Source organism: Vicugna pacos, chromosome 14 (genome assembly GCF_048564905.1).
Source record: "Vicugna pacos chromosome 14, VicPac4, whole genome shotgun sequence".
Lineage (NCBI taxonomy): Eukaryota > Metazoa > Chordata > Mammalia > Artiodactyla > Camelidae > Vicugna > Vicugna pacos.
In genome coordinates this window covers 43,996,957-44,023,058 of record NC_133000.1, presented here as the reverse complement: position 1 = coordinate 44,023,058, position 26,102 = coordinate 43,996,957, and the positions used below count along the sequence as shown (strand labels likewise).

The window sequence follows — 26,102 nt, the reverse complement described above, 5'->3', positions numbered from 1 at the left end:
CTTTGACTCCTGCCTGTCTTATGCCCACATCTTTCATATCCACAGACCCACCCATCTCTCACCCTTTCATCATCTCTTGCCTGGATCAGTGTGAAGATCTTCTAATCTGATTCCCTGCTCCCAGCCTTCACCTTTACAACAGTCATAGTGGTCTTGTGAACACCTATGTCAAACCAGGTCACTCTTCTGTGTATAACTATCTCCCATTTCCCATAAGTCTCCCATAACTATATCCCATTTCATGTAGAGTAAAAATAATAAAAGTCCTCTTGAGAGCCTATAATCCCCTGCACAATGGGCTCCTGGATTCTTCTCCACTGTGACTGTCTTCCCTCCCACTCTCAGTCGTTCAACTTTATTTAGCCTTTCTGGCCTCCCTGCTATTTCTCAAGTATCCCAGGAATGCTCCCGCCCCAGAGTCTTTGCATTGCTGTTTCCCCTTCTTGGAATCCTTTTCGCCATAGATTTTGTTCTCTGGTCTCCATCAAATGTCACTTTCTTTTTAAGGCTTTTACTATCACCTCTATTTTAAATCACAACTTATCTCCTCAATATGAACATACTGTCTACCCTCCTTTTTCTTTTCTCTGTGGCAGTCATCACAATCTGACATGCTATGTAATTTATCTAGCATATAATTTTTTGAGTGTCAACCACATGGGGACTGGGACTTTGTTGCCCAATTTGCGCATTGCTCATCTCAGTACCTAGAAAAGTGTCTGCAACCAATATTTATTGAAAGAATGAATTAATGAGGGTTATGTGTTTTGGAGCATAAAAACATAATAATATTGCTGAAGAAATTTAACTAAGAAAAACTATGAACATGCCCATTGTCCTTTAGTGAAAGCACTATTTTCCAGTGAGATCTAAGGGTTTAAAAAAAAAAAAGGTCCTCAAAATTCTTTGCACTGAGTAAGTGATGATGAAACAGTTAAGACATTTATTTTCTAAATGTGACATGCTCTAGGAACTGCACATCACTTCAGCTCATGTTTACACATTATGCTATGATAACTGCTTAAAATGTAGGGATTTTTAATTGAATTTTATGGCTGGTCTACATTGTTGATAGTAATTTTTATGTTACAGCTTATGAGTTTAGTCATAGAAGGATACAGAGAAATTTCCATTGATGTAATAAAATATCTATAAAAGCAAAATGGTGCTTCCTTAGTAAGTAGTTATGTTATATATCACTAAATCTCTGAGCACTCAATTATAGAAAAATGCATTTTGAGAATGAATATTTAGTAAATTAAATAACTTTTTTAAAACAGTAAGAATCACTGATATATTCCTAAATCTCTTATATAAAGTATATATTTTTAAGAGATTATTTTGTAATATACAAAGTGCCATGGTAATATATTTCTAGTGGGAGCCCAAGACTGCCCCCAAATTTCCTTATTAGTGGTATCCAGAATCAAGCAGTTTAGTTATTTTTATGCATGTGTATTTCAAATATATTTAATGTATATGCTTTATCAATTGAATTTCATTTAACAGACCAGATAAAATGTTGTAGTTTTATTCTCTCATACTGTTAGTCTTTTTAAAAAATATTATTTTATTTTACTCTGGTAGGAACACACAATAGGAGATGCACCCTCTTAAGTTTTTCAGTTTACAATACAGTATTGTTAACTACAGTTACCTTGTTGCCCAGCCAATCTCTAGTTCTTATTCATCTTGCTTAACTGAAACTCTATGTGTTGATTAGCTACACCTTGTTTCCTACTGTTCCTGGCTAAGTGAAATCAACCAGTCACAGAAGGACATAGACTGCATGATTCCACTTACAGGAGACACGTAAACTAGTCAAATTTATGTTATTGTATTTTATTCCACTTTGAAAAATGGCCATGTGGGTCTCCAATTGGAAAATGTATTATTAACCTATGTTAAGTCCTTAAGTGAAAAATTCAAGATTCTTCTTTTCTTAGGAACTTTAGAATCTTAAGTTTTCAAAAAGCATATGCATAAATCAAATTCCATGTGAACCCAAATTGATTCCTCTCCATAGTTAATAACAGAAATTTAAGATATTTTACTTACTTCACCATGGGAAACAATGATTATTGACCTTCAAAATCTCGATTGTGAATATTTGTGACTGAAAGTGTACATAATCTTGCTCTTTTCTTTTTCTTCTATATATTCCCACTTAACAGCACATTCTTGAATTTTAAAATGGATAACATTCATTTGACATTTTGCAGTCTAAAAATTAAATTTTCTGTGCTTGCTTTGAATGCATCTGGGAAACTAGAAATGAAATTTTGATAGAAATAAAAATGCCACTGGGAGTATTATTGATTACCTGGAATGTGTGGCTTTCATTTGCCAATTACAACATGACATGTATGAGCCAAGTCATCTGGAGATGGGTTGCTTCTGTTTCAATCTTTGATATAACAGATCGTTTAGATCCATAGTTTGTAAAAGCTTTCAGGTAATCGTAACATTTTAGAATGTAAGAGATCTGATGAGTTCTGTTGAACCCAGACAATCTGAAAACTGGTTTCAGAGTATATTAATATCTCTGAATTGTGAGACAAGCAGTCACAAAACATTGGTTTGAACATTTATACATTTTCAATAAAGGTACTCCTCCCCTTCTTTGTTAACTGCTAATGTAGAAATGATAAAAATGAAAACAGCCCCCTCAAAGGCTTTTGTACTGTCTCAGATTAATTCCTGGCTTTAGTCAGTCAGACATTACACTTAAACCCCATACTCCTGTTTCCTACCATCCTGTGGTGATGTACTCTTGTGTATTACTGTTGTGTATTTCTCATTCCCAAAAATTGAACTCTAAGGCAGCTTCCTAGCAAATTCATTTGTTATTAAGTTCTACTGATGTTTTCTAAACACCAAAGCATCGCATCAATGTTAATTATAATGCATTGCCTTTATCTGGAATGCCAGTTCACCAAATGCCTCTTCTGGACCATGTACTAGGTGAGCCTGGGCAATACAGAGGCTAAAGATGGAGCCTTTATCTTTTAGGAACTTAAGGAACCTTTTGGAGGACCATTGCATTTTTCCTTGTTAAAACTGAAGGGCTTAAGTTCTACTTGGATTTTCAGAAATTACTAGTTTTAAATTGTGTTCTTTTTTCTTTTAATGCTCATAGCATATTAACTATATTTCTATTTGTTTTGAAATCTGCTCCCCTCAAGTCTAATATTTCTTAAGAATGGCCATAATTTCTATCATTTTATAGATTCCATTGACATGGTAAATTTTTTTTTCATTTTTCTTCCAGGTACTTCTTTTTCCTTCTCATCCTCTTCCTCACATTGGTTACATGACAGGTGTTTCATATACACTCATTATCTAATCTGTGCCATAATTTGATACTTATCTTGGTGGTTGTTACATTACACATGAGAGACTGAGGTTCACATAGCTTCTTTGGCATCTCATTCCTATTTCATTTCTGTCTGACTTCAGTACCTGTGATCTTAACCTTGACTTTTCTGCTTAAAAAGTGCTGTTCTTATCGATAACCTAGTTCCATGTGCTTTATGCTTCTTGTGTATCAGCTCACTCAATTCTCTGCTTGCTCTTAAATAGCTGTTATCCCTACTTTCCAGATGAAGTGTTCAAGGTACAAAGTGAATCTTTATGACTAAGGCTGTGAAGATACATATTTAAGTCACCTCTGACTTTTACCAAATACTATGCTTTGTCTGCCACTCAAAATGACCAATAACTGGTAATTCCTTGCAAGGTAACATTAAGTCTAGAGAAAAAAGTACCCTTTCTTGTTATTACCTTTTTAGAAAGTTCAATTGTTAGCTGGAAAGTAATGAGTTTTCTGTAAGAAACTTTAGAGTGACTTTTCTAATCTTGTTCTTATTGTCTGAAGTAATTTTAGGATAGTATTTGAGTTACTAAATTAATACATAACCCGGATGTTCCAAAAAGTCCTAAAATGTTATCAGATAGAGCCACAGTTCTTGAAGTGTGGTCTCAGGACCCATGGGGAGGAGGGTTCCCAAGGGCTCAGGGAGTTCAGGAGGTCGAAACTGTTTTTATAATAATACTAAGACCTTATTTCCTTTTTAAAAGTTCTCATTCTCTCATGAGTATACACTTGAGTTTTTTAGAGGCTACATGATTTGTGACCTCACAACAGATTGAATGCAGAAGTGAGTATGAAATTCCAGCTGACTCCTCTTTAGCAAGACATTAGAGAATTTTGCAAAAGCATATATTTGCGGGAAAATATATTTATTGATCAGAAAAACATGTTATTTGTGCTGCTATGCAATGAATTTGTAGTTATTTTTAATTAATAAATAAGTCTATGTTTTAAATTCTCTATTTTCTGTTCTAATATGATAAACCAAAGTGTTTGAGGATTACTTATATAGAGAGCTATATGTTGTAAACAAGACCCTGGATTTGCAGAATCTATACAAAGAAAGCCTTGATCTCTTTACAGTAAATTCTACTCCAGAATTTTCTTCAAAAATTCTTCTAGTCGGTGGGGGTGAGAAAAGAATGGAGTGGTTTCAAGTAAAATCTTAAAGCCTGGTCTCAGGAAGGTTGACAGTAAAGATGAACAAAAAGTCCTTTTCAAAATGTCTGTTAATTTTTAAGTGATTATTATTAATCTTCAACTTTCCCTTTCCCTTTTCTTGTAGGTAAAATTTCAATCCTGTCAGATATCTTTGCTTAATTTTTTATGCACCTTATGCATTTAATCCACATTTAGGAGAACAGTCTGTGTTGGTTTGTGTAAGACTTTCTAGTCTAGAGTGAATTCCAAAGTGATTATGAAGAAATAGACCTCATGACTTTCATTCTGGACTAGATAGTAAATGGCCGAGCCAAGATTTAAGACTCTTATCCCACTAATGAGGCCAGTTTATATCTTTATCCATCACACTTTATTTGGAACTGAGAAATTTAGTCCAATAAAAACATCCTGAACATGTAGTATACAGAAATAATTCCTTTCTTTCTAGTCAAAGCAAGGTTTTACTTCATTAAGCCGCTTCTCCTCTCTAAATATTTTAAAATACAATGTATGACTTTTATGATCAAATTGAGAGAACTGTTTTCCTTCGACTCTCTTTGTTGATTAATGATATAGGAATTTGGCATTTCATGATATTCACGGTTTTGCATGTGTTTATAATAGGTTGTCTTTCTATTTTTAATATGCAAAGTTTAAAGCATTCTGTGTGGCTTGTGGGCCTGAGAATACTTTATGTTTTTTAATCTGAAGAGGAGCTATAATGTTTTTTTTTTAATATTAATTTGCACCTCTTTAGATTTCCACAGAGGACATTTTTAAAATTTATGTGTAGCATAAACACTTCTTTTAGTTAATTGTAGAAGTTTAACACTGACTATATTTACAGCCCCGTAGGTATAGTTGAAAATTTACATATTAAACATAGTTGCTCTCTGGCATGGTTCAAGAAAATGATCTGTGCTCTTAATTATACCTTTAACATAAATGTGTGAATGTCATTTACTGAAATGTAAAGAGAAAATGATGATGAAGATAATGATGATGATAATATAAACCACATTAATTATGTTAAGTTGGCAAATTTTGTTCTTTTCAGTATTTGATCATTTTACATTTAATGAAGCTATGGGTTGATGTTTATTTCAATCTGTTGAAAATTTCTAGACTTCTAATTAGTTTCATAATTATTTTCTATCTTTTAGGTGAATCAAAACTTCACTATCAATGAATTCAAAGCTAAATTTACAAACAAATTTAAGGAAGTGTGTAACCATGTTTACACTTTTCATAGTGATTAACTTTATTCCTAGAGCCAACTACTGATTTATAGTGTACAAAATGAGTATATAGTTTGACTTAATGAAAACAAGTTGGTTGTTCATTTGCTATGGGGAACAAAGTAAAAATTTCTTATTATTAAAAGACAGGCTATGAAAAGCTGCAAAGAAATACTCTCATATGAAATTTAAAGCTATAAAATAATACTTATCAATATTTTCCAATTAATATTTGTCCTTTCCTTAAGCAGTTTCAGGATACTTAAAGCACAGTCCAAAATTAGAGTTGACAATTGCAAATACAAACCAACCAACACAGTAATAAAATCAATACTTACATTTCCCTTGAGGCCACTATTTACTGTTTGCTGCACCATTTCCTTAATGGAATGGCAGTTATGTTTGCAGAAACCTTGTAACTACCATTTTTATGTTTTAACTAAAAGCAGCTTTCGTGAAGAAGTATGATGCAGAAATTCTTGAGCTACTGCTAAAAATCGTCATAACCATTTAGTAGTTAATATGACTGCAAGGAAGGCAACCTTTCCTTTTAAATTTGTTTTCTAGTAAATACTATCACATTTCATAGTACAGTGGTATTTTTATATTTTTCTAATAATGGCAATTGTTTTTTATGTCTTCATTATGATCGACCTCCTATGTAAACGTCTAACGACACTTAAACAACGTGTGCAGTTTAAATGAACATATGCAATTACTAGGATACATTTCACTTTGGGGTTGATTTTGACAGTGTACTGTATGTAAAAAAAATAAAGACAAGGAAAGGAGTAAGGGAAATTAGCAGTTTGTTTTACTCCACACATTCAGATTGTTTCAAAACATAATTGACAAAATAATTTACCAATATCCTTTAGTTGATTTTTCTTTTCTTACTGTTATGATTATATAGTAATTTCCTTTTTTTATTCATCATTTTGTATTTTTTAATGAAATTACTTTAGGAAAGAAATATACCTACTTTTCCATCATATTGTCTGTTTCTCTTTCTACTGTCATTTCCACTGCATTTGAAATGATCTAATATTAATATGTCATTTTCACATCAGTTCTTTAAACAGATTTACATTTGTCTAGGAGTTAATCAAAATTAAAAGTTACTTCATTTTCACCTTGGCTTCTAGCTTTGTCTTAAAGAGAGTAATTGCATGAGTCATTCAAGATGGAAAGGTACATTTTACCTACCAGAGGAATTTGTGCATGGTCAAACTTTGTTTTTATTACTAACTGCACAAACTAAAGTAGAGAAGTTGTGTGAGCAGAATCCGTGGCCTTTTTTAGAGAACGTGTTTGAAACAGGATATTGAAAATAAAGTGCATTGGCCATCTCAGGTCTTTTTACATGATGATGTCAGCAACTAGGTTGCTTGATAAAGCTGCATTCTTTTCATGACAAAGAAAAATTCATATCCACATCTTTAATAATTGAAGGAGGAAAGAAAAAGTGTCCTTACATGATTCAAATATTCCCATTAGAACCTTTGTAACTTCACTCAAACTGTAAATATTGAGAGTAAGATCAGAATGAGAGTGGTGTTGCATCAAAATTAATCGCTGAAGTTATTACTTACAGTGTCACACGTGTCCCCTAGTCAGGCTTTTCACACAAAGCTTTGAAGAGCCCTAGGACCAACCAAATGTAATTGAAACAGCATCATTGCCTCACAACAGCTGCAGTAACAAGGTGCGGCAGCTTTTACTTTAATCTACCTTTCTTTCTGAGAGTTCATTATGTTTTTGAATTTATTCTTTTGTAGATCTGGGAGTATCTTTTTTATGGAAATTAATCTTTCTAGAAGATTTGTACTCTCTTTTTCAAACACTAATACATTCATTCAAGTATCCTATTATTCAGATCCAGCTGGCTTTTATCTGGTGATATTTACTTCAAAAAGCCAAGCTAAATGGTATCATAGATTAATTCTCAGGGCACAGGGAAGCATTTTTAGAGAAAAACATGATTTGGTAATTACTTGAAATATCATAATAAAAATCACAGAAAATGTCACAAATGTATTGTCTAATCCGTCGTCATAGGAAAACTTCAAAAAGTTATTTCATTGAAAATGTGGTATTCCGAAGCCATACTAAGTTTTCATTTCAGTCAAATGTGATATAGCTCGAAAGTTTGCTTGGGGTTCTAATAAACTCTGTTATGAATTTTAGGTTTTTATTGTTTGTTCACACAAAGCAGTGAAACTTCAAAAGGGACATTATCCACTGCTATCTCTTACATAAATCAAACTGGAAATAAGACACATTTTACAATTCAATTTAAGATCCCACTGAGACAATAATGTTGCAAGCTGTGCATTTTGCAAAGTAATATAGTAATGTCTAGTTTGCATTTTTGAAAAACCAAATTAATCACACTTTATTGAATACTTTGGAGCAAACCTAAAATTCATCTATTATTAAAAACTTGTGCAACAAACACAAACTATATTTTATACATAAAGGACAAACTCATTTATTCATTAGGATAAAACACTTGGAGTTTGCATTTTGTAACCATGAAAGAAATGACATTTGCTATGGGGGATGTTTTGAATTTTTAAAAGCAGTCTATGCATAGTAAGCTGCTTGAAAATTTATTTTAGCACGTTTTCCAGGTTTTAAAGCATCCAGATAAAAATAGAATTTAACCTGAAAATTTAGGGGGAAAGAAAAGAAATCATTAAAGTAAACAATATGCTTTATAGAGACGTTTCATACAAATAAATAACTTCATATTGTTTTTTATTTTACATGTTAGCAGCTTAAAATAATATGATAATTTTATACTTTTGATATGAAAAGTAAAACCCTCCACAGGCAAAATAAACTTATCATGCTCTCTGCTATTATCAGGCTAAAGGAAATAAGTACTTTTTGCATGTGTATATTTGTATGTGTAATTCTAATAGGACATTTTATATAGTTTTGGAAATCAAAAATTTTACATCATCATTTAGAAATTATTACCTACAAGATATATATTGTTATTTTGAAGTCAGTATTGAGAAATTCTAGTGAATATAGAAATTGTGAATAGTGAATAAAAGTTAAAAAATAGCAAGAATAACGGCTAAGGCAGAGATTTTTTTTTTTCTACTGGTGTATATTTTTCAATGTCAGGAGAGTAAATGCTGTTTTGCTCTCTGCTGATGTGTATAATATTCTGTATGATAACAGTTATTTGAGATGCGATAGAATAGTAATATCTACTCTGTACAGAATAGAAATAACAATATTAAAACACGTTCCCAGACTTAATTTTTCAGTAAAATATTAAAGTCAAACTTGCTGTCTTTCAGAAACTTTACTCTAGAATTGTGAATTTGGAGGGAGTATTTCCTTTTTACCTTCTCCAGTTGCATCACTGAGGGAAGGTCTAAAAAGAGTCCATCAGCTCTGAATTTACTGAGCACCCTCTTGCTTTTCTAAGACAAACTCTCCATGACCCGTGTTCACTGGTAAGCTATCACCTTCTGTTAAGAAAAGTATATTATACCTCTTCATGTGAAGACTTTCAAACAGGATACACATAGTTTTCCTTTTATTAGGAAAAATGAAATCTAAAGTGAGTATATGAAAGGAATTAGTTTACAAGTCACAGGATTGAGAAATGGGGAAGAGGGTGCAGTGTGTCCTCACTCCACGTAATTGTTTTGTCATGTCTGCCTCTGGAAACCAATTTGTTCTTTGGTCATCATCAGCGAAAACTCTGTCAGAGAACACAAGATTTTTTTCCCCTACTCTATCAATTTTCCAGTGGCATGAATTATGAGAGTCAGGATGCTTGCCCTGGTCATAGCAATGTCGATGTGGTGGAGGACAGAACTTGGGATGATTATTCCCAATGACGAGTTCCTTTTCCTCCTCCTGACTCTCTGATACATCACCTTAATCACATCTCTCTTCTGCCCAAGATGGTGACCAAACTCATCATCCTGACATCTGGGGACTTTCACTCTTATCTCCCCACCCTACCCAGTTCTTTCTGACCGCTGATGCTTTCTTCATCCGTACTTTCTCCTCCAATCAGTTGAGCTGCCCACCTGTCATCCAGACCCACTACTCATGTTTGCCTTTGCTTCGTTGCACAGACTGGGTGGTTCTCTCAACTAGATGTGCTCCATTGTACAGTGGGAAAGACTTAGGACCAGGGGCCAGGCAAATAAGTGTGTTCTGAGTCCGGCTCTTTACCTAAAGACTTATGTGTCCTCAAGTGTTTCATTTAATCATCCTGAGCCTCAGTTTCCTCTGCTGTAAGATGGGAGGATTGCGCTTGTTGCTGTCATGTCAGCAAAGTCTTCCCAATGCACCCTCCTAACACTCATGCTTACATGACACACATACATCATGTAGATGCAAAAATTCTCTTTCGTCCTCCTATGACAGGAATTTTATTTAATAAGCCACATCACTTATTTAGTTATTTGTTCATTAATTTCTCTACCTACCTCCCAAAGAGAATATAAACTCCACGAGGATATAGGTTCTGATCTGCTTTCTTCACTACTATATTCCCATTGCTTACAGCAATTCCTAGCATATCATAGGTGTTTGATATATGTTAAAAGAAAGAAAGAATGAATGACTTTTGTGTCTATTTTGTATTAAAACATTCAAGTATATACAGAAAAATAAATTGTATGTTGTGTAGTGAATTTTAAATATATATATTATTCCTTGGCCTTTATACCATAATATTCTTGGGATTTGGTTCTCTTTAGATGAATATATGTTGATATTTTAAAAATAATTTGTTTTCTAGTTCTATTTTTTTTTATTTGATATGCCCTTCTTTTTCTTTTTCTTCCCCTTCCTTTTATTGATTTATTTTTAAATGGAGGTGCTGGGGACTGAACCCAGGACCTCCTGCATGCTAAACACTCATTCTACCACTGAGCTATATCCTCCCCCTTCCTCTTTTTTTCCTGAGGTTTTCAATGTGTAGTATTAACTTGACTTTTGAATAAACAGAATAGGAAAACTTTTTCAAAGCCAGAATTTAAACATATGTTAATATTAACTTCAGGAAATGCACATAATGGAGTGATTTTTCAAAAATTAATATTTTCACAGTTAGTGGATATTTGACACATTTGAAAATTAAACCTTCTATTTTTAAATTCTTAATACTTTAAAAAAATTATTAGATTTAGTATAGATAACAATGTACAAATATACCAAAATTTCCGCCATAGTATTTACACACTCATGCCATTAAAAATAAAATTATTTTTGTATTTTTGTTCATTGGTGTGTCCACAACATAATTAGAATTTTGTGAAAATGTTTCAAATATACGATAAGGTGCAAAACATACTCCAGAGGTTTCTCTGGGAAAAGCAGCTCTTTATAGGAAACCCTTAGAACAAAATTTCAAAATTTACCAAAAAGAAAAAACAGTTTCTGTACAGACCGTTTGAACTAAAGGAAGTTCTTCAGTATTTAATTTGTTTGGAAAAATTATGTTTAGCCTTCTAACTGACATCTTAACTAGTTATTTTTATATAAAGTATTTCCATTAAAAGCAACATTTAGCAAGGTGTATTTGCCCACACGTTAGGCCAGGAACATTTAGGGGACTGTGGACTGAGGCCCTAACATTCCTTGTGAATGATGTGAAAGAATGTACATGATGGAACAGACAGAAGTAGAAGAGGTGCAGGATTTTATCATTGGAGGAGATACTGAAATTGACAGATTTTTGTGATCACAAGGAAAATAACAGATCATAATTTTTTTTATTACAGAGAGTATTTTTTACAATTAGATAGCTATTGATCAACAATTAAGGACTCTCCTGAAGATAATTATTTTAATAGGTAGAGTTCTTCTTACACTGAAAATATTTAAAATACAATGGCTTTATTACAGATAAAGATAATTTGGATAGACATTACTTTTATAAGTTCAAGAGTTTTAAAAAGTGCTGTTTCTCTATTTGAGCATTTTAGAAAAGACGGCAATTTCATAATTCATCATTTATCTTTGAACAAGACATGTGTCTTTTGAATATTGATGCCAGGAAAAATTACGGAAGAAAAGAAAAATAATGAATATGACTTATTTATCCAAATACCACTCTGTGTGGGTGTGGCTTTTAAAATTAACGTAAAACCTGTGTTTAACACTTAGTTCTGACAACTGAATCAGTAGTTCATTAGGTTGGCTGCATTCTCTCATATTTTTCACTGGTCGCATTAAACTAGGTAGTTTTTGAAATAAAAAAAAAAAGATGTTTAAATTTTACTTTATATTGACCTAAGAGTTTTGATACTGTCAGAAATTCAATCCTCATTTCAAAACACAGTTTCTAACTGTTTTTGTTATTCTAATGCATATAGTCATGCCAGTCTAAAAACACATCCTATATCCTTTTATTCTAAGGGTAAAAGTGGGTGCTTATATTTAATTACTGAATTGGAATTAAATTTTGAAATAAAATTGCCCATTTTACTGCTAATCTTTCTAAGTTTTTGTTTTTCCTGTTGCCAGCAACTGAAATTTTAGTGGTCATTTTGACCTTGAAAACCTCCTGCCGTGTCTACCCATGAAAAACTGATGAAAAGTGCTTTAAATAGTATGTCTTCACTATATATAATAGAAGCTATAGAAAGAATGATTTGGTTTCATATAAACAGTAGCTTTCAACAGGCCTGCCATCTGCATGTAATCCACCACTATAATATAATATTATTTCAGTGGTCCTTCAAATGTGCTGAGTTCTTTGTGACATGTAGTGCCTTGATTTTAAGCTGCCTCTCTCCATAATGTTCTTAAGGGGGGACCTTGTAATTACTGGATATAATTATTTGTCATTCTACAAATTGGACTAATGGCACCTTTTCAAACTATACTTAGTTGTGTCTGGTTTTTTTGGCCTCTGTTTAGGCTATCTACCTAAATCGTAGTTAGGATTCTTAAATATTTAAATCAATCATCATGTTCTACATTTATTCATTCAGTATTAATTGAAGGCCCAAGACCAGTCAGGCATCCATGTTGATTATTTTATTTAAAAGAATATTATAACTTACAAGTCAGTGGAGAGACTTGAATATTATAAAAATGCATTCATACCATTTTGTGCTAAGAATTTATTGTAGGAGTCATATACCAATTTTTGCTTATTCCTGCTCAGTTTCTTAGGATTATTACTGTCTTTTTAATCATCCAGGCTGGCTTGTTTGGGACTTATTCTGTGGCTTACAGTAGAAATACACTTTTAGTAGAAAAACCTTTATGCTTTGTATACTCTCTTCAAGCATCATGGGCTTAATCTCCCACCTACAAATTAAAGACATCCAGATCTTCCTCACTGAACATCTGCTGTCCTTCCAGACTTCAGTGTCATATTTCTAATGCTTGTTGTCAATGTCATTTGACTGTTTCTGAAATACCTCACATTCAACAAGTTCCCAATTGAACAGATTTTTATTCATCATTAAACTGCTCTTCCTCATAAAGGTGATTAAAAGCTTGTATTGTGAGTTCAGAATTCCAAGACCTAAATCCTGGGGCAAAGTAAATCTACCTTAATTAAATTAATGTTCATCTATCTCAGGCATTCTAAAGATTCATTGAAATAGTACATACAAAAGCTTAATATAACACCTGACACACTGAAAGTAGATGATATGTATTAGGTGTCATCACCACCATCATCATCATTATTTCATCATTAATAATATTATTACTGAGTCCCAACAGGTACTCTTCCCTGACTATCGAACAAATTGAGAGATGAGTTACTGGGACAAGGAGTAGTGACTTTAATCAGAAAGCCAGCAGACATAGAAAATGGTGGACTAGTGTCCCAAAGAACCATCTTACCTGAGTTAAAATTCAGGGTTTTATACTGAAAGAGATGGGAGTGTTAAGGTTGTTAGAAACATCTTAGTGCTGGAATCCTTTGTTCTTCCAGCTAACCATGTAGGTCAGGTAACAATGTTCCTATAAACTGCCAACAAGACAAATGTTATCTTCTACTCTGCAACTTTTTATCTTAATATTAATGGACCTTTAATGGTCAGAGCCTTGAGAATGGGCTATCATGTATATTTCAGCTATAGGCAACATTCTTTGACAAAAGGTGCAGAGTCAGCATGACTGAGCACAGGCAACAGAACAGAAAGGTCAGAGTTAAAGGAATAGATTCAATATGGAGTCAGTTTTTTTTTTTCTTTTCTGTTACAATATCACAATATACCCAGTTGTTAACTAGATACTGAAGTTATCTTTCACATTTTACTCTCTTCATCTCCATTTGTATCCAAATGATTACAAAATTCTATGAAGTTAATTTCCAAAATAGCAAACATATTTTGTATTCTTCATCTTCTTTATCATTTTTTCCAGTCAAAAGATAAAATTAGGTGCATATATGCTGTATCTGTGTTTCTCTTTTTCCCATTATTAGCTACTCAAGACCAGGCTATGGCCTATCATTTTTGAATGCCACATTGAAGTTTACTATGTGTAGATGTAAGAATTGATCTGGATTTGCAACTCTCAACTCAAGGCCTGACTGAGAGTTCATCCTATTTTGTTAAAAACTGAGGATACAATGATGAACAAAAGAGACATAGGCCTGATCATATGGTGCTTACATTAAGACAAGAAATGTTGAGTCTTTTCCTTAATAACAATGGGAAACAATTGAAGTCCTTAAGAAAGAGGTGACAATGTAAGATTTGTACTTAAAAGAAATGGTGGTCCTTAAATCTGATTACAGCAGCACATAGAGAGACAGAGTAGAGATAAATTACATAGATTAAATCAACAGGACAGGAAAAGGAAGTGAACACTGGGGGCACAGTGAAAAAGGAGGGGAGAAAAATGATTCCTGGAGTTTTGGCTTATACAGCTAGCTGGTGATGTCATTCTTTGAGGCTAAGCAGGTTTGAGGAGAAGATAATTTAACACTTAGGCCCATACAAATCAGAAATATCAAGATAACTCCCATGAGTCTGCTATGTTACCTATAAGAATTTTATGCTTTTTGGAAAATTCAACAGCAATTTTGGCTCAAGTGAGATTTTTCAGTTTGAACATAAGTAATTTAAAGTTGAAGCATTATGTAAAACACTGGAAGTTAAAACTAATTTCAACTGACCATAAGCAACACTTACACATGAACACAAAATTGTTAATATTATATACCATGGCACTGAGTATTCTACTAACAGTATAGAAAGTATGTTAACTTGAAATTTTATTTGATGTAATTGTAAATCTATAGGGAAATTACAATATATTTAGAGAGAAGGATTTCTAGTTCATTTGCTTGCCTAATGGAAAAATAATTTGATGAGTTAAAATGGGAAGAGGTAGAAACTCACTGACTTTGACAATGAGAAAGGTTAAAAGATTCAGTTAAACTAACATGACTACATTTTACCAAACTGCTTTATTTTGAAGAATGTTACTTATATGTTTTAGATTGGAAAGCTTAAATATGTTTCTAGGATTGTTATTTCTACAGTGTCCATAGTAGTATTATACTTTAGCTTTGGAATTTAACCAATCTGTTGCAATGTCATAATTTCCACTTAGCAGAAATATTTGGCTCTTACTTGCAAACATCTGTATCAACAGGACACTCAAGTATTTAGTCAGTACAATTAATCTGGCTACTATTTATTTACATATACTGAGTCCTATGGAACTATTTACCAGTCAGAGTCTGCATTTGTTAAGTATTTTTTTGTCTTGTTTGGAGGATCTGTTTACCTGGTTAACACTTAGAACATGGTGCAAATGAGTCCAAAGCAAGTAACAGCATCAAAACAGCAAAGTGTTTTCTGATATAATTATCTCTGTCTTCTCCACATTAAGTATTTAACCTTTTCTCTTTATAGTAATGGCCCTCCTTTTGTTTTAAGTTGCATCAAAACCTTCTGGAATTTTGTATGAAGTAAGGGAAAATACATAAACTATTCTATTATTTATCTAACAATTCATTTTAATAACTTTCATGAGTTCAAAATCAAAGTTATTTAAAATGAAGACTGTTGTCTGTTTTAACTTTCCTAATGCTGTTTCAGCTTTCCATGATTCCTCAAAAATTCTCAGCATAATTGTTTTTAAATAATGTCTGCCTGTTCTTTAAGGGTCCATTTAAGTATTCCATCTGATGTTAATGAATTGAGCTTACACTCTGATTTTACAATTTGTTTCATGTTCTTGCTAGTTCAATAATCATTAGCCAGGATAAATAATATTCAAGCAAAACTAAAAAATAAACAGTTCTGATATCCAGTATTTTGTGTGCCACTTTGACCTGCGGGTTAACTTAAACACTACTTTCAAGAACATTGTGGAGTATGGAAGGTGATAGAAGGATCTCAATTTGGTGAAATTTAGCTCATATTGTAATTCTGATGAGTCCAAGGACACTAACAGCACCAGTATTGTATTACCAAGGACACCAATATTGTATTACCACCATTACATAGAAAATACAATGTATCGAAATAGCTCTACATTCAAAAGAAAACATCACAGGTGAAATACAAGCTTCCTTGCATGGGAAGAGTTTTAAATTTCTAATTAACAAGTATGTCATACCCAGAGTTAGGTTGAGTTATTGGTAGATAGCTAAAGACAATGTAATTATTTCTGGAAAAGGAATATGTTTTCCTAAATGACTCATTTATTGGTAGCAGGATAGTTAGAATTCAAGAGAATATTATTCTTTCTCTCTAAGAGAAAAATAGTGCCTCCAAATCAAACATGGTATGTGTGCAAATATAAATTTTAGACTCTGGAAAGGGCCTCCTGGGTGGACATTATTCTGCAATACAATTAGTTGATGTTTGTGCTGTTTTCTTTGCTACACCACTGTACTTACACTGGAACACTTTAAATTGTGCCCCAATTAATTGTACCCTTTACAGATTGCTACTCCTCATTTTAAAATACAGCAATTTCATAAAGTTGAACCAAACCACCAGAAGATTTCAGTGTTTATATTTGCTAAAGTAGATCATTGAGCTTAAGATCATTATCCATAAAAAGATTTAAAAGATTACATTGCAGTAATTCATGAGAAGACTGTTTCTCCTATTTGGGCAAAATACCAGTATTACTGCTGACATTTTATATCTCATTTTTTATTAGGGTGAAGTTTATCCTTTAAAAGACAGTAGTATGTATGTTCTCACCAACATCTGAAGTAACAGCTGAACATCTGTAGCATCTGAGACTAGTATTTGCTGTTGCTCAGTAGTCTTGATTCCGTTGTTACGATGGTGTTGACATCCTTGTCAGTGGTCTCCAATGGTCTGGAGCACATGCCCACTCTTGCCATCATTTTCACTGTAAACGAATCTTGACAATGTCAGGTTCCCATCACAGTCTATCAGTGTCACTCACTAAGCTGTGGTGTGACCGTTAGTCCCTTTGAGATTTGCCTCCTTTATCAGGGTCAGCTTGTGGGAAAATCTGAACAATAGTTACATGTTAACTAGGTATAAAAGATAATATTTAAATATGCTTTTACTGTTTCAATAGATAGCATTTTAAGAGGCATTTCTGTTTCACAGATCATTTTAACTTTGTGTTTGATTATTTCACATGCACTCTATCCAAAATTCATAAAATATACGGTGGCCTTCTCTTTTGGAACTTATTACTTATTAGATATATTTAGTATTCAATAATAAATATAACTATTTGGGCTAGGATTTTTAATTAGTGCCACTGATATACATACCCAAAGTATTTTTAAAAAGAGAACCAGTAATAATATCCTCCCCTAAAACATCTCTCATTTCCTTTCCTACCTAAAAATTGTGTTCCAAAAAATGAAACAGTCTTCTTTTTTTAAAAAATTTATTTGTTATTGTTTTGGAGGGAGGACGTAATTAGGTTCATTTATTTATTTATTCGTTTATTATTATTATTTTCGATGGAAACACTGGGGATTGAGCCTAGGGCCTTGTGCGTGCTAAGCACGTACTCTGCCACTGAGCTATATCCTACCTGCTCCCAAATGAAGTGATCTTCTTTATTAATGATTATCTCCACATTTAATCATTCTTTATTTTTTTAATTCATGGCAGTCTCTTTTCCTTGAACCTCTGTCTCAATTGATAAAGTTTTTGTTGATTTGTGAGATATCTCAAATCTTGAGCATCAGTATTTTTTAGACTAAATGAAAGTATGTATGTATTTATTTTTTTTCAGTTTTATTATGTAGAATTATTACAGTTTGACTGAACGTATACATTATATTACAGGTAAATACATATATAGAATATACTGCACATATGAGCATTCATATTTCTTTCCCTTTGAGTTTTTTTACAAGAACCAATTACTAACATTCCATTTATATTATAGTCATATTTGTGGTTGGTTCTATTGAACATGCTATGTAACAAGATACTACATAGAAATTTTCCTGTGGTTCCACACAAGAACAAAGGGGACCAAATACTCTTCATTAAAAAAAAGTAAAAACCAGTTAGTACTTATGAACCAGCCTTGCTATCTTAACTCTCATACCAGATTCCACAGACACCATCCTCCTCCATTTAGAAGAGGGCATGACCACTCCAGGGAGAGGGGATTTGAAGAAAACATTGTAGTGAAAGGACAGCACTTAATGGAGGGAACCGTGGCTTAGTGATTCCTTTTTGAGAGTCCTTCCTCACCACCAAGTGAAGGGAAGGGAGTTTCAAGAGCATTTCTCAAGGATCACAGATGCTTCCACCTCGTTTCATGGCTGGATGTCTGCTGTGGTGTGCACTGCTGCTTTGTCTTCTGTACAGGTTTGGGCAGGGGGATAAAGAATTGAGGAGAGGTGGCAGGACAGAGATAGAGGGCTTGGACATCATCAGAACAAAAGGACCCACACCTGGAGAAGGGCTTTAGTACCGAGAGACCAAGGAAGTTCAGAGATTGGAGAAGAGCAATAAGTTACAGGAGATTTCCACTGTCAGGGACTTGTGCAGTTAGGAGGTTCCCCTGGAAGACCCCCTTTCCATGACCAGACATTGCGTAGCAGGGGATACATAGCATTTAGGCACCTGACAGGTGGAAGATGTCAATGGCCAATAGGCGTAGCCATAGAGGTGACGATGCGGGAGGACTTGAACAAGAACCAGTTGGGCCAGGAGACCTTTATCCTCCTACCCAGGAGAAGAGAGAAGGTGGATGGATGAGAAGCTGACCAACCCCTCTGTCTTCCAGCTACCTAGGCTCTAGGGCTGGGGAGGACTGATGCAGATGAGGATGCAGAGAGCAGTGTTAACTAGAATGGATTTGTTTGTGCTCAAAATCTACTCAAGGTTATTAAGGGGCAGAAAAGGGAGCCTTGACAAAGCATATCTGAAGGTAGTCATTAGGGGGAAAATTAAACCAGTTCAAATTTATAGCTCATCAGTTCTGACTCTTTGATAATCTGGTTACCCTTAGAGGAGAGATGGCTTCAAAATTTAAGGGTTCGTCCCCGAAGTAGTCTATTTCTCTGTTTCAAACCTGATCCATCGTAAAATAGTATCATAAAATACCATAAAAATATAAAATGGTACGGATACGAAACAATATTCTGATCTCAGAAAAGGACTGAGAGAATGCATCAAGCTATTCACTTTTTCAGAATATATAACTGTGTCTTAATGTTGGGGTTGGGAGGGTGTAAGCAGGCAATCTCCCATACCTATCCCTTAGGAATTTGAATTTCGGTGACACTCAGCCTTAAAATCACCTTGCTTGTCCCTGGAGAATACACATCTTGAACAGGAAAGGAAAACTAAATGCACACAGTTACTTTTTTGTATATAAGTGCCATATATTTGCATACGTAATGACAGATATAGTCTTAATATCAGTATAATTAGGCAGGGTAAATACATTGTTTCAGATTATATAAATGTGTAATTAATAGCTTTTAGCTAGAGACAAAATTGGTAATCAAAGGTTAATTTCAGTTTTTCCTCTTGCATTCATGTACCTGGGCAGCTGCAAGACTATGTCAATTCTCAACCCACCAAAATCATGCATTAGGAGCTGGCCTTCATGATGCTTATGGTTTTGTGACTTAATTTCATCACATAACAGCTGCCTGTGTGTTCTGCTGTCTGTCACAATCCAGATTCACTTCCACTGTGTGAGCAGGTGTCTAGCCTGAGATTGTTCCAATGCATCTTGACGATCTGTGTTGAGAACTAGGTATGGGAGATCCTCTCTCCCTTTAATCTCTCCCCTCAACACATCAAAATATGAGTTTAGAGTTTAAATAATCAAACAGCTGGATGTACTGAGTCTTTCCATGAGCTCATGACCATTTTCCTTGGGTCAAAACCACTTTATATATTTATCAAATTTCTGAGTTTTTGCCTACATGCCTCCACCTTCTATATGTATATATATATATTCTTTGAAGATGCTAAGGCTAGATCAAGTTGACCTTTCTACTCCACTGTAAAATCAAAGAAATGGTGGGATTCTACAAGAATGGAAGAAGAGAAAAGAATTAGTTCTTTTCTGTTCCTGTCTATCTCCCCTTACCAAATGTTATATATGGAATCTTCTGCTGTCCCCTGCAGTCATAATAGTAAAAGTTAATCTTCAAGGTATAGAGGTATATGCCTGTTTGTGTGTAGCCTCATACATATATCCTGGCTTATATCACTAAATATATTGGCTTAAACCAGAGCACTTGAAATTGTATACTTAATAACTAAGAGCATGTCTTGTTCTGAAGTGGCCTATTTTCAATTCTTACTTGTTCATGCTAATAGAAGAGAAGGATGTTATAAATTATGCAAAAATCACTTACAGCTGACTTGGTTATATATTGTATATTTTTCATCAGACTTCGTTTCTTAATTGTTTCCTCTATTTATTACCCAAATGAGCCAACATCATGAGTATTTAACAAATGATGATTGGCGGAGATGGCTAGGAGCATTTTGTGTAGTGGGAAAATCCAGTCTAGTGTTATAAACTTTCTTCGGAAAATTCATATGTAGATGATTGCTACTTACCTTTACACAAAGGGCTGATACCCTGAGATCCAAAAGAGATGTAGAAATAGGTAATATTTTGTCTATAATCTGTTATGAGTATGATTTAATCAGATTTTTAACTTAATATTTTACACATTGATAATGTGAAAAATATAATTATAAGTGCTTCTCTACTGATTTGAGAGTGAAATTAAAATATATTTGGAAAATGGCTTTTTCCCATTTATTAACTGGCAATCAAGATATAAATGAAAGAAGAAATTAGTTCAATTGAATAGAGAAACAAAAGTAGATAATAAGTATAGAAAGAACTCAAACTGAATCCCAAATACTGAATGTGAATATTTTTCTCTACTCCATTAGTAGTTTATTAACCTCAAAAATGCAATCTACTATGAATATGTAATCCTTACATTAGTTGGCTATTTTAAATGAAATAGAACATAAAGAGGAAATTATTTATTATTTATAAATTTCCAATACAGTTCCCATATTCAAACATCATTTATTCCAAAGTGTTATTTCTATATCCAAATAGTCAGGAACTATGCCTTAACTATTGTTTTAGCTGGTAACATAAAAAGTAAATTTATAATTAAAAATTTTGCACATACTTTGATAAAGGCAATATAAAGTGAAGATGTTTAAAATGTTATATCACTGAATATTTTCCTGACATCATATGTTCAAACATTTATATGTTTATAACTTTTGCATGTTTGACTAGGACCTTGGTATAAAGTGTCAGAAAAGTCATGAGTAGAGAATTAAGGTGTATAAAGTTGTCAATATAAAAGTGAACTTTTATATCACAGTGATGGAGCACATTGGAGAAATTTCTGTTATATGAGCCATTTCTCTGTGAAGCCATAAACTTCTTTTTTTTTTTTAGCCAAAAGCTGTCATGATTTCTTGTAAAATAATAAAGATAATAAAGATATCCATTTTAATTGATTCTTTTCATTGTTTAATAAAATTGCTTTGTTTGATTGCTAAAGAATTTGAATTGAGTTTTCATTACCCACTTCTGAACAATTTACTCTAAGATCCAGACAGTATTGAGCTAATGAGTTTGAATTTATATTGAACCTTAACTGTCTTCATGAAGTAAATGGAAAAAAATCATGGCAGTAACTAAGTATTCTTCATTAAAAACTATGTCGTAGAGGTTTTACAATGAGGCTTTTAATAGAGCTAAAGCATTTAATTTGGAGTTTTACCAACTTCACTGTTTCTAAGCATATTATATAAAAATAGGGTTTCTTTTCCTTTTTTTAAGAAATGAAAACTCATAAACTGACAAGGATATTACAGAAATTTTCTTTCAAGTGGATAGTTTGTATATTCAAGAAATTTAGTTAAGCAATAAATTAATGCTAATTTAATCTGAGAACATGCCTAAATAGAAATAATGTATTAAAACCTTCCAAGGAGTATCCTATTAAAGTATTTCAAGATCTATTTAAATCAAAGACATGGCTGCCAATATTGAAATGCACACCCCCCAAAGGTACTGTTCTGACTTTGACACTGGGATTGCCACAATCACAAACTGAAGTTTCTCTGTAGTTGAAAACAGTAGATGTATTTATCAATGCACACACATTTAACATATTGCTGAGCTATTATTATCTTTGTACAGTGATCTTTGGGTTCTCTGTAATACATCTAATCAAGTTGGGTGTTTAATGATTCCATTTTCAGAATCTGCTGTGGAATTAAGTTAGCTCTGAATGGTGACTTTAACTCTGAATGGTGACTGGGATACCATTTATATAAGGATAACTTTCCATTCTGTAACTATCAGGCTGCTTCAGTTCCAAGAAGTAATTAATTCTCCAGGTATATAATTTAAGCCATTTTATATTAAGTTGATTAATCAAGCAGGATTAGACTCCACAAATAGGCTACCTGTTGTAGAAATGTTATCCCCCCCCCCCAAATTGAGAACATATTTAAGAAATAGAAAAACGAAAAGAAAATATGGTTTAGGGAAAATTACTTACTTGAGTTTATTTCCCAAGAAATCATTTAGCCAGTCTCCAAATGTGATATGCTTTTTAAAACCTCATTTCAAATTAGTCATTAGAAGATTTGGAATAATATGGTATCCAAATAATTTATATTCATTCCCCACAGGCAGCTGTGATGGTTCTTGGGATAAGGAAACACTATTCCTTACCCCAGGGATCTCAGGCTTCTGGTACCCATCCCCGCAAGCCCGGAGCACATAGCCTTCCAGTTAGTCACCCTCTCCACCATCTTCAGCAGAGCCACCTTCTGCCAAATGGTATGATGGCATTTTTTAGCACTAAAAATGATAGTTGCAAAGAAAAAATTGGATGATCAGATTGTAAAATATAGGACACAATAGAGAGATAGACTACATTTAGGTAACTAATCATGATAAAGAAAACTCTAGCATATTAAACAAGGAAAGTATAGCAAAGAACTGACCTTTTGTGTGAAACATGTGAAGAGTGGTGAATGATAAAATATGACACCAAATTGGTTAGCTTTAACCCTAATTTCCCTGAGTGGTAAGTGGGTATGATTGCATACAAAAAGGACAAGTATTTTTCCTTTGACTGTCAATTAGAACATTTTTAAATGCTTCAATTGTCAATGATTTACGTTCTTAACCATTTTAATTAGTGATATATACCATGTTTCATCATTTTATTTGAATAGAGAAATGATGATATATGTATATCTTTTATAGGACTGGAACTTCCTTTTATGATGATGCCGCACCCTCTAATTCCTGTCAGCCTACCTCCAGCATCTGTCACCATGGCAATGAGCCAGATGAACCATCTCAGCACCATTGCAAATATGGCGGCAGCAGCACAAGTTCAGAGTCCCCCATCCAGAGTTGAGACATCTGTTATTAAGGTAATTGTTTAATTACATGATTGACTTGGATTAAGCCAAAATCATCTTAAGCCACTGTCACTCAGCCTCTTTTCTTATTCCACAAGTAATTCTAATTCCAAAAAGCTAAGTGACAGAAAATAGATTATGAGAAAAGTCACTTGTAGTAATTAGAACCAGGGGTACGATATTTAGACAGGCTAGGCTAACTTTAAATTTTCTGTTTGTACTAGGGAAGAGATGAGCATAGGTTATTAAATGATGTATTTCAAATTGTGTGTGTGCTTGTATGCATGGTTGTGTTTGTGTGCATGGGTCTGTATGCATGGTGTTTTAAGGCTTTAGTTTGGAAAATGGTATCTGACTTGTTTTCAGAAGACTAGAAGGGTTAAATTATGATCCTGCCACTAAACTAGCTGTGTCATCTTGGGTATGTAACTCAGTCTTTCTGATTATTTCTACATCTAAAAAAAGGGCAATATAGTGTGGATATAAAAAATAAATGAAATAATAAAATTGAAACTTTTTTTAAATTCAAAAATGCACATTAAGTGAAAGATAACATTGTTAGACAAGCATCACATACAAGTGTATTTACACAATTCTCTCATTCTTTCTGTATGTATGTGGGGAGATGTGTATAACTTTAAATATGTGTATGTATATATATTTTTTCATTCATATTATTTCATAATGTGTACTTAAATCAAAAGGCTTTTAATGCATTGTCAGAATAGATTGTTAATTTTTGAACTAAGTAAAAGATACCTTACACTGCATTATCCATATCTGACATAATTATTAAGTTGTGTTTCTGAATCTAATATACATGAATTTGGGGGAGTCTCTGGAGCATGTTTAACATGAAAAGCCTTGTTACAATTCTCATTCATTGCTGGTGGAATGCAAAATGGTATGCCCATTTTAGAAGACAGTTTGGTGATTTCTAACAAAACGAAATACATTCTTAACCATACAGTCACATGACTTTTACCCAAAAGAGCTGAAAATATATCTATACAAAAATGTGCACATTTGAAAATTTATAACAGCTATTTTCATAATTATCAAAGCTTAAAATTAACCAAGATGCTCTTCAGCAGGTGAATGGATATAAAAATTGTGTACATCCATCTATTATGACTTTGTTTTTTACAATTTGCTCAACACGGATGGACCTGGAGGGTATTTTATACTTAATGAAATAAGTTAGACAGAGAAAGGCAAACACTATATATTCACTTAAATGTAGAATCTAAAAAATAAAACAAATGAGCACATAGAAGAGAAACAGATTCACGGATACAGAGAACAAACTAGTGATTAGCAGAGGGGAGAGGAAGGGGGAGGGACAAAACAGGTGAAGGGGATTAGAGGTACATACTACTAGGTAGAAAATAAATAAATTACAAGAATGTAATGTATAGCACAGGAAATATAGTCAATACTTTATAATAACTTTGTATGGAGAATAATCTATAAAAATATCTTATTACTATGTTGTATGCTCGAAATGAATATAATATTATAAGTCAACTATACTTCAAAAAAAACTGACATTTGTTAAGTAACATCTGTGGTTCAACAACAGACCACAAGAAAAAATGAAATAGAGAAGAGATTACTCACAGGTCCTGGAGGAAGTACTTGGCATGACTCAGGGGACCAGACAGGGAGGTCAAGTCAGGGCCTGAGGCAAATGCCTTTACTAGGATTTTATGGGCGGGGCACTTTGGTGTTCCCAAGCTAGAGCTGGATTGGTTGATTCAAACCAGAAGAGTAGGGTGTTAAGCCTCCCAGTGGTCTTATCTAAGCAGACTGCTGATCACAAGGACTGTTGGGGAAGTCCTATCAGGGACTTACATTTGACCGGGACCCTGTGGCAGCTGCTCATACACCTGTATGAAGGAGCCGGTATCACTTTAAGGTCCCTGCAGGCCACTTGGCTAAACCAAATGGGTGCTGAGGGAGCAGGACCACGGAGTAGCTTAGCTGAATTCTCATCACCATACAATGGAATATTATTCAGAGCGAAAAAGAAATGAGCTATCAAGCCATGAAAAGGCACGGTGGAAACTCAAATGCATACTGCTAAGTGAAAGAAGCTACTTTGAAAAGGCTACCCACTATATGGTTTCAAGAGTAGGACTCTCTGAAAAACACAAAATTATGGAGATCCTAAAAAGATCAGTGGTTGCAAGTGGGTGGGAGCAGCGGGTGGCTAGATGGAGAACAGCGGGCTTCTAGGGCAGTGAAAATACTCTATATGATACTATCACGATAGATTCATGTCATTATACATTTTGTGAAGACCCTGTTATTTTTATATCAAAAGTTGGATAATATGCAAGTAAGAATTTTCCATGTAATAATGGCCCTATAAACAAAGATGTGTACTTGTTCCTGACATCATGAATATCCTTAAAAGAGGGACATAACAAAAAATATCACAGGAGATAAACT

The 26,102-nt window shown here is 33.6% G+C and overlaps 1 protein-coding gene across 1 annotated transcript in view; it reads left to right on the top strand.

Moving 5' to 3' along the window:
* DACH1 (dachshund family transcription factor 1) overlaps positions 1-26,102 on the top strand; it is a 393,411-nt gene that overhangs the window by 248,778 nt on the left and 118,531 nt on the right. The window contains exon 4 of the mRNA XM_006210279.4: positions 23,488-23,660. Coding sequence (XP_006210341.2) covers positions 23,488-23,660 — 173 coding nt within the window. The remainder of the gene's footprint in view (positions 1-23,487; positions 23,661-26,102) is intronic.